Raw genomic sequence first — 13,304 nt, forward strand, 5'->3', positions numbered from 1 at the left:
TGTGAAAGCCAAACACAACTCCTTAGGGAATGTGCTGCACAGCCTGGCACCAGTTCAGGAAGAGAGTGACAGAAAGACAAGCTGCTGGTTAGGGGGCATCTTTAAGTCAGCGTCTCCAAAGATCTGTCAGACAGATTTGTACTGGGAATGGCTATCTCTTAGATAGTCAGGTCCGAAGCCATTTAGGTCTTTACAAGTCAACAGCAACACTTTAAATTGTGCCTGGTAAGCAGCTGACAACCAGTGCAGGGAGATTTTACAGGCATTAGTACATTGACTGATTAATAGTTTTACTGCTCCATTTTGCACAAAGGCAATTTCTGGACCTGATTCAAGACTAGCCCCACACAGATACAATGACCATACATCCTTTATTATAAACGACAGTCCTTTATTTCAGAAAGCTATCTTTTAGATTACTTCATGTTTCAAAAACTCACTTTTATCCTTGATTTTGGTCATTTAACTTTTACTGTACAAATGGTACCACTTAATGCACAGTCTTTCACATTCATGTGAAAAATATGGAAATTGAATTGTCTTTTTAAATGTATATATACTGTTTGAATTTAGGTATTTTTATTAGAATATGCCTTTTTGTAAAGTTTTTCTTGGTTTTGCTCTTAACTTTTCCTTTGTAAAGCAAAGTTATAAACAAACAATTTACTTTTTTTATCCTTATGAACATCTTTCAAATTTGCCCCTTTTTCAGGTTTGCCCTTTATTTTTTCCAAGAAAATATGGTCACTGTATACAGAGAGCATGTTCCAATAGTCAAGATACGATGTAACCAAAGGGTGGATAGCTGTTGCTAAATCTGACTGGCTCCAGAAGGAATGAACTGGCACGCTAGACACAACTGTGCAAAGATGCTTCTTGCCACAGCTGCCACCTGAGAATCCAGTGACAGCTGAGGATCAAGAGCACTGCCAGACTTACAGTGAAATTAATGGATAAGCTATCATATCTTGTTCTTTAATTATGAATCATAGCTGAAAAGTAAGTTATGTGGTCTGAAGCTTCTCCCATGAGTAATTTTTTATCATACTGTTTAATCTATTTGAAAGAGGCCACAAACATTCACTGCCATTTTACATCTATAATCAGAAGAGATATACTTGGCCTGAACGCTCTGCTTTAAATAGAGGCATTTGAACTGAGTCATACTAAATTAAAGGGCTAGTAAATTAGATCTTTAAAAAAACACATCCATCTCAGACACACACACACACACACACAATTATCCTACAAACATCCCAATGTGGATATTAAGCTCATTTTAATGCTATTTGGCAATATGAATAACATTGAGAACCTACATCTACAGTTTTGCATCACTTATACAAATTCACATTTGACTCTATTATTCAAGAACTGAGGCCCATCTTAGGGAGAAGGGGATACATAGCACCATAAACTGCCGAAGTTAGAGGATTTAGATTTATAATCTTTTTTCTGGTAAAATTCTTCCTTAGTTCACTACATGATGCTCCTCATAAAGCTTCTCAGTATGAGACTGATCTGTAATTTTTGCATCAATCAGAAGGCAGATGGCTGTAAGAATGACTGGATTTGCTTTGTTCTAAGATTCATGTCTGAAAATTATGGCCAGGATCCCCTTCTCCCTAAGATGGGCCTCAGTTCTTGAATAATAGAGCAAATGTGTGCAAGTACAGTACAGTAACATGAACAATGCATTTTTATTTTGACATGAACTCACAGGTGAATGCACTGGGCTGTGTGTGCGTGTGGATGCATGCAAACTTGATACAAACACATACTATCCCACTTACACAAAGTGTAACGATATTATTTTTACCTGGTGTGATCTTAAAATAGCAGCATCAATTTCTTCTACTTTTTGATTTAAAGTGTCACTCATTGATCTGTATCGCTCGTTGTCTTCTGTAACCATTTTATCTATCCCTTCCCTTGCTCTCCATGGCACCAGTTCCAACAAAGCACTGCTGACTTCATTGAGATTGTCTAATAAGCTTTTCTTATCCTTTGCTTCTTTTTTCAGTTCCTAAAAAAGAACATTTGAGGTAAACACACTGGCAAGATTCTACTTGATTTTCTTCCTTCATTTTTTTAAAGTTACTTTAAGAAAGAGTATATGCTAAATATATATTGAGGGAGGCTGGATTGGAAGAAGATAAGCAAAGTTTTAAAACTGGAGGAAGAAACACCAATAACCAGCACTATGTTAATGACTGATACTGAACATGCAAATGATCTGCAAGTTCTGGTAACAAAAATCAAGGAGGAGGATAAGGATGATGATGGTGATGATGATGATTCTGCCTTTAATACAGTCAAGGTGGTGAACATATCTGCCTCCAATGTTCCCCACAACAACAACCCTATGGGGTGGGGTGGGCTGAGAGAGAGTGTCTGGCCCAGTCACCCAGACAGCTTTCATGCCTAAGGGAGCCTAGAACTCACAGTCCCTTGGTTTCTGGGCCAGTACCTTAATCACTACACCAAGATCAAAATAATGACAACGGGAGCAGCCTTGGAACTGAAAATGAAGATATTGAAGTGGTAGGTAGCTTCTGCCTTTCAGGATCGACTATTCCTGATAAAGAATATTGTTTATAACTAGCACTTGGTACAATAATAATGAAGGCCCAGGAAAAGTTATTCAGGTGACATGACATGTCTATATCTAAAAAGATCAGAATGGTGCAGGCAATGGTTTTCCCTGTAACAGTCTATGGAAGTGAAAGTTGCAGTTTGAAAGCAGGATAGAAAGAGTATTAACACTTTTGAACATTGGTGTTAGAGAAAACTTCTGAGAATACCATGGATAGCCAAGGAAACAAATGTATTTTTGAACAAATCAACCCAGAGTTCTCATTTGAGGCACAAATGACCAGGCTCAAATAGTTTGAACGCAATATGTGAGGACCTAGCTCTCTAGAGAAGTCTGTACTACTGGAAAAAGTGGAAGGAAAGAGAAGAGTATGACCAGCAGCAAGGTGGTGGACTCAATTACAGTAGTGGTGGGTGAACTGGTAAAAGATCTGAAGAACAAGGCTGGGGACAGAGCATCCTGAAGGTCTATTTATGTCAGGGGCCCCCAAGCTCTTCAGCTCATCAATCCCTTCATGAAGTTTCAGATTGTTCATCAACCCCAAACATTTATTATATGAAAATAATTTAATTTAGTAAACTAATATATGTTTTAAACTGTAGTAAACATTTTAACATTATTTCCTGTGAATATGGCTAGCCATGTTATAGCGATGGACATATCAATAAAGTTCAGTTGGCTGGTTTTTCATAATACATTATGCCACAACTATAGTTCACAAATCACAATTACTGTGTTCATGCACAGACTAAGCCAAAGCCAAGCCACACAGCGACACAATACAAAGCATGAAGCCAATCATTATTTTCTTTGGTGATACTCACTTTTTGTCTTTCTTGTGCTTCACTTAGTTCTTTGCCTTTGGGATCTTGAGAGTTGTATGAAAGTAATTCCACTTCAACTTTGTCAAGCCAAGAACAGAGTTCTTTGTGAGCTGATTGGAGCTGCCCTGAAAGCTGAAGAGCCTCTTCTAAGGTCTTGGACACATCAGAACTCAGGTTAGTGATATCCTTGTACCTTGCTTTGATACCTTCCAATTTATCTTGAATTACAACAATTTCATCACCTATTATTTGAAAAGAATATTATTGCAAAAAAAAAAAAGCCATCAAGTTACTGATTGCTAAAATGAAGGCTCCTATTTATTTACTGGCAAATAACTTGTAGTTTGGAGTAGATTTACAAACTATAATATTCAGAATATAATAACAAAGGAAAAGAAAAGAAAAATACATAAAGGCCACCATCTATTATATTAACATAATAAAGTTGCCTTAAAGTTGAGCTCAGTTATGGTGACTTACATGGCCATATTATGAAGCATTTTTCCTGTATGCTTTTTTGACTCCCCAGTCTAATTTACAGTTCTGGGATAGTTCCCAATCCAAGTACCAGCCTTCTGTTTAGCTTTCTGCCAAAACTGACTAGGTATGGGCAGTTAATGTAATAACTTGTAATGAAAGTATTACAACCAGAGAATGTAACATTTATGAAGTAGATCTTTCAGCACATCTCAGAATAGACAGATGAAGGCACTTTTATTTCTATTCAGATTGAAATCTGATTAATATACCAAGAGATGGTTTGTCCAAGGCTGGCATCATTTCTTTGAAAATGTTATTTGACCTAAATAACCTAAGGACCTCTTGACCTAAAAGAATCAATTTACCACCCAAACCCACAGTTCATTCTTTAGAAAACTCATTTTTTTCTCTGAGAACTTTTAGTTTCAAGAGACTTAGTTCATTGAAAATTAGTTCTATGAAATTTCTGTTTAAATATGTGGCAATATTCAGTACAGTACAATTCATAGAGAAGTTCCTGGTGAATTGCACAATGCAGAGTTTCTTGATTTAGAAAAGAAGACTATTTAAAAGAAGTTTCATAAGGAAAGACTGTAAATTAAGAGTCTTGCCTTAAGTTAGACTCTCATTATTTCTACTGATTCCAAATATTAGGGCTCTTATTCTGGCAAATACAGTCAGGTCCAGAAATATTGGGACATTGACACAATTCTAACATCTTTGGCTCTATACACCACCACAATGGATTTGGAATGAAACAAACACAATGTGCTTTAACTGCAGACTGTCAGCTGTAATTTGAGGGTATGTACATCCAACTCAGGTGAATGGTGTAGGAATTACAACAGTTTGCATATGTGCCTCCCACTTGTTAAGGGACCAAAAGTAATGGGACAGAATAATAATCATAAATCAAACTTTCCCTTTTTAATACTTGGTTGCAAATCCGTTGCAGTCAATCACAGCCTGAAGCCTGGAACGCATAGACATCACCAGACGCTGGGTTTCATCCCTGGTGATGCTCTGCCAGGCCTCTACTGCAACTGTCTTCAATTCCTGCTTGTTCTTGGGGCATTTTCCCTTCAGTTTTGTCTTCAGCAAGTGAAATGCATGCTCAATGGGATTCAGGTCAGGTGATTGACTTGGCCATTGCATAACATTCCACTTCTGTCCCTTCAAAAACTCTTTGGTTGCTTTTGCAGTATGCTTTGGGTCATTGTCCAGCTGTACTGTGAAGCACCGTCCAATGAGTTCTGCAGCATTTGGCTGAATGTGAGCAGGTAATATTGCCCGAAACACGGCAGAATTCATCCTGCTGCTTTTGTCAGCAGTCACATCATCAATAAATACAAGAGAACCAGTTCCATTGGCAGCCATACATGCCCACGCCATGACACTACCACCACCATGCTTCACTGATGAGGTGGTATGCTTAGGATCATGAGCAGTTCCTTTCCTTCTCCATACTCTTCTCTTCCCATCACTCTGGTACAAGTTGATCTTGGTCTCATCTGTCCATAGGATGTTGTTCCAGAACTGTGAAGGCTTTTTTAGATGTTTGGCAAACTCTAATCTGGCCTTCCTGTTTTTGAGGCTCACCAATGGTTTACATCTTGTGGTGAACCCTCTGTATTCACTCTGGTGAAGTCTTCTTTTGATTGTTGACTTTGACACACATACACCTACCTCCTGGAGAGTGTTCTTGATCTGGCCAACTGTTGTGAAGGGTGTTTTCTTCACCAGGGAAAGGATTCTTCCGTCATCCACCACAGTTGTTTTCCGTTGTCTCCCGGGTCTTTTGGTGTTCCTGAGCTCACCGGTGCGTTCCTTCTTTTTGAGAATGTTCCAAACAGTTGTTTTGGCCACGCCTAATGTTCTTGCTATCTCTCTGATGGGTTTGTTTTGTTTCTTCAGCCTAATGATGGCTTGCTTCACTGATAGTGACAGCTCTTTGGATGTCATCTTGAGAGTTGACAGCAACAGATTCAAAATGCAAATAGCACACTTGAAATGAACTCTGGGCCTTTTATCTGCACATTGTAATTGGGGTACTGAGGGAATATCACATGCCTGGCCATGGAACAGCTGAGAAGCCAATTGTCCCATTACTTTTGGTCCCTTAACAAGTGGGAGGCACATATGCAAACTGTTGTAATTCCTACACCGTTCACCTGAGTTGGATCTACATACCCTCAAATTAAAGCTGACAGTCTGCAGTTAAGGCACATTGTGTTTGTTTCATTCCAAATCCATTGTGGTGGTGTATAGAGCCAAAGATGTTAGAATTGTGTTGATGTCCCAATATTTCTGGACCTGACTGTATATTCTTCAGGTGAACATGAAGTGTCCCAAACTATTATATGACAAACATGCTGGAATTTGAATATGTACCAGAATATATTTGAATTCAAGCATGTTTGCTTGTTAGGTAATGAAATGAAAGTTTTCTTAACTAATTATACAATTTGTCTTAGTAATCCAAGTTTTCTAAAAGATGTCAGCATTGAGATTTCATAACCAATTAATTTGTAACCAATTAATTCAGTGGAATAAGACAAATGGAAGTGATAAATGCCCTGTTTGTTATATATATATATATAATCTAATTAACATTAAGTCTGAAATATCTTCCTTCTACCTCCTTCTCAGACCCAAACTATGTAAGACACTTAATAAAGCCTGGAAGATTTACAAGATGCTGGTCTCTAAACCAGACGTGCTATGTGCATTTGGAATGCAACTTTTCCACAGTACTAGCACTACTACAGAGGACACAGTTCTTCACATCTTTCATCAAATAAATAATAATCATTTTTAACTTTATTACAACATTCACTACCACCATTTTCTACTTAGCCCTCCTCCAGAAAAAGGGGAGGGGGAGAAAAAGATTGCTGAGATAAACACTCAAGGTATAAAAATAATGCAAATTGTCTACATTTTAAATTATTGGCTGAGATCTAAATGGATATATAATTCCATTCATAACTATGATTTCATTCCTAACAGCAATAACAATTTAAAAATATAAAACATGATAGATATAATCAGTATTTCCAAGATCACATATATTGAAACTAGAAATGGATAGTCACTAAGGTGCTCCAGGCTATTAAAATGTTTAAAAAAATACTATAAAAAGAAGTGTTTGGACTACACAAAAACAAAGTACCTCTCTACTCTTCATTAATGCAGCCTGCTTTTTATCAGGCTTCCATATGGGACTGAAAAAAGCCTGGTGCTGCTTTACAAATGCAGTGAGTCCAAATTGCTGCTTAATATACAATGGACAGGGTGGTATATTGGTTTCCTGGCAGGAATTCTGGTATTTATAATCCTAGCCCAAGACCACATCAGGATCAGATGATCATTAAGGATTGAGGTGACTTATCATCACTATCCCTCTTCTTGAAGCTATGTTTCATGGCTTTGGGGCATAAGAAAGCCATGAGGGATGACTAGATTTTGTTTATTTATTATCCTTGCCTTTTTGTTCCTGTAAACAGTAGAAAAGCAACTGAGAATGAAAGTAGGTACAGTTTATTCACCTTAACTGTAACTGTTTCAATTCCACCAACATCCCTTTTAACATTCTTCTGATACCACTAATTCAAATATTATTTTTTTTAGTACAGAAATTAATTTTCCAAATGAAAAAGACTTCCAACTCATAATTTATGTTCTCAACTATATTGTTATACCAGCTGTCAATGAATATGTATCCAAACCATTTTTTAAAATCGATATCATTAACTATGAAGATTAGAGTATTTATTTTGAAAAATATTACTTTTAGAATTTTTTTTTTAAAAGTAAAAAGATGTTATTTAACTTGGCATTATTGTTATAAATAATTCGCACCTGTAGTTTGTTTAAGAAGCAGTAAGCCATTTTGTATAGCTTGATCAACGTTATCTTTTCTGATTTTAATCTCTTCCTGAAGAACCTAGGAGATTTAGAGATTGTTTAAGAATATGGGGAATGAGAGAGAAAAGCTGATAGCACATAAACACATCAAAGAAGTCATCACCAAATTTTTTTCTACCTTATAAGGAATAATGTATTCATATCTCTCTTCATAAGAAATAAAAAGAAAAATGAGTTCATGAAATAACCAAAGAATATTATACAAAATTTAGTTATAGGAAAATCAATAAAATACAAAAGAAATTCTTAATAATATGATTAATAATGATGGTAAATTAAAATTAATGGAAAATAATGGCAAATACCAGCATTTCAGTGTGCTGTTTCTCTAGTAAGTCAGTATTGTAGTCTTGGACTGCCAATTTGCTCAGTTTCTCATGGACCTCATTCAACCAGTTCATCAGTTCAACCTCATCTTCTCCAAAAATCTGAGCATTGCAATAGGCTTGTTTCAGGAGCTCAGCCCTACTTCTGCTTTTCTCTTGAACCTCAAGGTATCGGGCTTCTGAAGAACCTAATTTCTCTTGGACCATCTCTTTATCTTCCCTGGAGCTCAATGTGTTTAACATTTGACCAATATTAATTGCTTGTTGTAGATTTTTATTGTGAGTGGTGATGTCTTCCTCTAAGATCTAAATGGAATTTTCAAAGCAGCAAAAAAAAAAAAAAAGGAAAAGGAAAAGGAAAAGAAAGAAAATTTAACAAAATCTTATAAATATGGGCACAACTAAATGAAAAAGCAAAATAAATAAAACAATTTGTGCGCTAAAGAAATGTATTAACAAACTAAGGCAAGAAGGAGAGAAGGGAATTTCCAATTCTTCTGAATGACCGAGCTTTAAAAATAACTCCAAGGGGTTGCCCATTAAGGTCTTACTTTATGTTGAGAAATTTGTTGTTGTAGCTTGGAAGCCTGGGTACCAATGGGTTCTGAATTGGAAAGTTTCTTTTCAGTAGTTGCTAGCCATTCAACCAGAGGTTCTAAGGTTTCATGGAACTGCTGTGCTACGGCTGAAATCCCTTCCAACTGGCGATGCCTACAAGATGCCAAGAGAAGGAAAAACAAACGTTTGGAGATCAAATATATGTGAAAGATTCCAGCCTTCAATAAACCCACAGTTCAGAAATAAAACTTCGTGACTTAGTAACAAAAAGGAACAGTAATTTAAATAAACACCAGCCCCATTACCAGAACAAAAGTTTGCAATATTTTGTACTTTTTGTTAATCATATTTAACTACTTCCACACTGATAAGTTGAAAGACCTGTATCCACTGAACCGCATGTAGTAAGGGCTAGAATTGTTTTAAATTAAATCTCACAGGTGCAAACGATACCAAACCTTTATTATAATAATAGTAGTAATAATACATAATTTGCCAGCTCCTCCATGCAGTAGACCCTGTCCCTATGCCCATTTTGTAACCCACAGTGCCTGCCCTCTAGATATTATTAACTGAGGGAATGGCTATGTCATATTTATTCCACTAAATTCTCATACCTGCAATTCTAGTCCTAACAATGCTAATGCATTTTCTCATTCAGCCTCAAAAGTTAATGCTAATCTTAGAACAAAAAGGTTTATACAGCAGCTTCAGATTCCATAGTTTCCCATGCTGTAGCTAGAAGAGCTCCCTGCTCTACAAGTAAGTGGATGAAAATGTTTCAAGTACCTTGTTTCTGCTTTATCAAGCAATGCAGCCCATCTGCTATCCAGGAGGCTCAGCTGTTTCAAGATCTTTTCTTTATCTGCTGGCTCTGCTGACTCTGCAATTTTCTCCCCTTCACGCTTGATCAGTTCAACAGTAGGTCTGCGGTCATCTAACAATCTCTGGAGAAGCTGGAAACAAAATAATCAAAAATTAAATTGCCAGGAAATGATGGCTTTGCTACAAGACAGTAAAAAGATGAAGAGGCAGATTATCTGAGGCCTGGCTTACTGGCACATGGGATAGATTTAAACAAGCTATCTTTTGAAATGGCAGGCAGCTGATAGGATGGCATTTATGCTTCCCATTACATAAATAGATAACCAATTTTTTTAGCACTGACAAACTAAATAAATCCTTTTGTCAGCTGTAGAGTATTATTTTCCATTTTTATTTTAATTTCTGCTCCACATTATACTGACAGCTCAGGTTTGCTACAAATAAGCACACTTTCCTTGCTTTCACAATAGGACATTCAATGAAGTTATACAACAGCTCTTCCAGATAGACCAGATCAGGAAACCAACTCCACAGGAAGGCTAGAACTAAGCTTTATTGAGATAGGCTATAATAACAAAATGTTCCAAGTCTGCTTGTGCTTTTCCTCCCTTCCCTCTCATACCCCAGTGAATCAGGGAGGAGTCAGCCGTAGTCTCTTCTTAATACTATCTCCCTTCCCAAGACTTCAGGAATGTTTCTATCCTCTTTGTTTACTTAACAGTTTCTGAATATTTGCTTTAAGGCCATCTCCTTGGCTCTCTATATCATAGCAGTCCATTATATTTTCAAAAGAGGCTGATGGGCCCTCTAACTGGGCACAGAAGAATATAATACTTGATCTTACTTTAAAATTATTCTCTTAGGTTCACATTTCTGACAGGGCCTCCTTTCATAATATTGACGATCTGTGCCTACTATTCTTTGTCCCCCAATATACAGAGCAGTGGAGGGTTTCTAGCCCTTATGCTGAATGCTACCTATAGATAAGGGTTTTATATCTGCCTTCACTTTCTATCAATTCATCTCCTACCAATTCTGGCAATGACTTTATATTTTTGATTTAGTAGAATTTTTGAGCCAGCAGTATTCCTGTATGATCAATTACTAGCAACAAACCTACCTACATTAACCTTTAGAATAATTATTTATAATATTATTACAGCTAAGGACCTATTTCAATCCTTTTTAGAAGAGAATAGCTGTATTAAATCCAACCAATAATTTTATGGCACCTTAAAGATACACTAATTTATTATAGAGTAATCTGTTGTTAACTGTACTCAAGAAGCCAGTGGCATGGTTTTGTTGTTTTACAAGTTTATACACACACGTTGAGGAGGAATGGTCGTGAATTATAAACCCTGGAGTCAAGGAAGTGCAGAGAGCCTTCTTCACAGTGCTAAGTATCACTGCCTGTACTTTCTGCATTTTGTCTCTTTGACCTCACTGTTTACAATTTTCGTCATATGGCTTTGTAACTCAGTGGAACAATTTCACATGTCTGATGCACAGACAGTGGTCTATGAAAGTTTATGTCACATCAAGCTGGTAACTCTTTCATGTGCCACAAGACATTTTTTTTCCCTAGCTGCAGACTGGCCCGCAAAAATCATATTTGTCAACAGTTGAGTAAATAAGACACACAAATTCACCAATTAAATCCATGCGCACTCTGTTCTTGTAGATTAAAAATATGGCCAATTAAGGAGCATGTTGTAGCATGTACAGCATAATAGAAAGCATGTTCTGTAATTGTTTTAATCAAAAAACAGAAGAAAGGGAAGTACTTGGTTAAACAATTGAAGGCAACCCTCTGAGAAGAGACACTGCATGGTATTTAGTGAAATCATCTCCCCAGGCTGTCTGGGAAAGCAAGCAGCCAAGATGCAGCTGTGCAGAAGAAAACTATATCTGAGATTCTCTTGGGTATATACTGAAAGTTAGTTTGGGAGACAATCCAGGTAAGTTAAACTTCTTAATTGGAAATTAAGTACACAGTCAAGTCTTGAACTGTATTTATTTTTCTCAGGATTACATAATTACTATAATCATCAAAAAAAAGATTTTACTCGTGGAATGCCTTTAAAATGATAGCTTTATGGAGAAATTTTGTGAAAATGCAGTAAAACACAACAGGGTTTCATACACATTCATTCAGTTTATTTATTTATTTATTTATTTTTAGGTTATATTAGCTTGCATTGAGGCTTGTTATCCCTGCCTTGCATATACTCTTATATGATGAATCCTCTGACACTATAAGTAAAGTGTTAACTGGTAACATGCCATCAAGCTGGTGCTGATTCTTAGTGACCAAAGATAGACTTCTCCAGGATTATATGTCCCAAACATGTAGTTCATTCACTTCATCTTTCACTATGTTGAGTTTCCTATGTTCATGTTTCTTACATTCCATGTTCCCCCTGTAATTCTGTCTTTGCAACTTGAGATTTTCATTTTCTGCATGGCAACATCAGCAACTAGATGTTCCAAAGACTTTAATCTATATATATATTCCATATGTTCTCTTCCATTGGTACTTTAATCTAGACTTAATCAAATCTAATCTTCGTAAACACCATTAGCATTCTCTTCAAATATAATTTTTGTTAAGAATTTTAATCACAATAGTAAAAATAAAAGCAAATTAAACTTGGAGAGAGAGAGAATGAGAAATAGAATGAATAAAAAGTGCAAAGAAAGAAAAAGAAAAGAAATATGTAAAGAAGTGACTTCCAATCTTTATCACAAGAAGTAAAAATGAATTTAATAACTTTTTACCCCCCATAAGGTTAAGCAAATATCTCTTCATCCCATATCCCATCCCTTATCTATAAGCAAATCCATAAAAAATCAACTTTTCAATCCTGGTATCAGCAAAAAGTCCATAAAGGGTTGCCAGAACATTGCAAAAAAAAAAAAAAAAAGTCTTAGTTTAACCTTGATCAAATAATCCATTTTATATTCCTTCTTTTACTTCTAACAGTCTTAATCTTTAATTCAATCAAATATTGTCAGAGGCTTTGATTTCTGTTCAATTCTTCTTTATCCCATCGCACAGATTTCTTCAAGGCTTTAACAAGCTTCTTTTGTAGATCCAATAAGAAAACATTTTCTAGGTCATTCTCTTGGTTTATCATTTGTATTTCCCTTTTAATTTTTAAAACTTCAGCCAGTTTCTTTTGCATATCCAGTAAAGTGTTCTTTTCCAAATCATTCTCTTGGCCTGTCATTTGCAGTTCCACTTTCTGTACTTTCTCTATCTTGTCAGATAAAATTTGTTCCACAAAATCTGTCATTCCTTCATTAACATCTTTTAGACATAGTGTATCCATAGAAGCAGACATCATTTCTGACAGTGTTGATATTGTAGTTATTAACTTCTGGCTCCATCCTTCAAAGATCTCCTTTAATATTTCCAATGTTATAACATTTTGTATTATTTTGTAAGTCCTACTATTAACTGACATCAAACTTGTATTTTTTTTCTTCTGCTTAAAATCTTTAGTCCTCTCTAATGACCAGTTTCTAAAATCATCACTTATCTTTTGTTACCACTTGCAATTGCCAGGAGCGCCAAAATAAGTCTGTTTCCCATGAGAAATTGTTTATTTTTTATATTTAATTCCAAAATCTTATAGTAAAAGTCAGTATTCCAAATTTATCTTGACCCTTAATCTGTTTATAACTTTCTTAGGTCAAAATCTTATTTAGCTTTTTGCTGTTTATTTCAAATTCTTTAAGTTCTTAAACTTGTAATTAATTTTC

At 35.9% G+C, this 13,304-nt stretch overlaps 1 protein-coding gene across 22 annotated transcripts in view; it reads right to left on the reverse strand.

The window, feature by feature from the left end:
* The window catches only part of DST (dystonin), a 342,419-nt gene that overhangs the window by 70,404 nt on the left and 258,711 nt on the right, over window positions 1-13,304 (reverse strand). For all 22 annotated transcript variants that reach the window (XM_025177748.2, XM_088137258.1, XM_088137206.1 and 19 more), the window contains 6 exons: window positions 9,501-9,667; window positions 8,705-8,864; window positions 8,133-8,459; window positions 7,762-7,846; window positions 3,421-3,662; window positions 1,820-2,026 (listed from right to left, as the gene is read on the reverse strand). In XM_025177748.2, the coding sequence (XP_025033516.2) occupies window positions 1,820-2,026; window positions 3,421-3,662; window positions 7,762-7,846; window positions 8,133-8,459; window positions 8,705-8,864; window positions 9,501-9,667 (1,188 nt within the window). The remainder of the gene's footprint in view (window positions 1-1,819; window positions 2,027-3,420; window positions 3,663-7,761; window positions 7,847-8,132; window positions 8,460-8,704; window positions 8,865-9,500; window positions 9,668-13,304) is intronic.

The sequence above is a fragment of the Python bivittatus genome, unplaced genomic scaffold (genome assembly GCF_059951505.1).
Source record: "Python bivittatus isolate LINGU-HERP-01145 unplaced genomic scaffold, Pbiv_v1 ctg000020_np1212, whole genome shotgun sequence".
NCBI classification, from domain to species: domain Eukaryota; kingdom Metazoa; phylum Chordata; class Lepidosauria; order Squamata; family Pythonidae; genus Python; species Python bivittatus.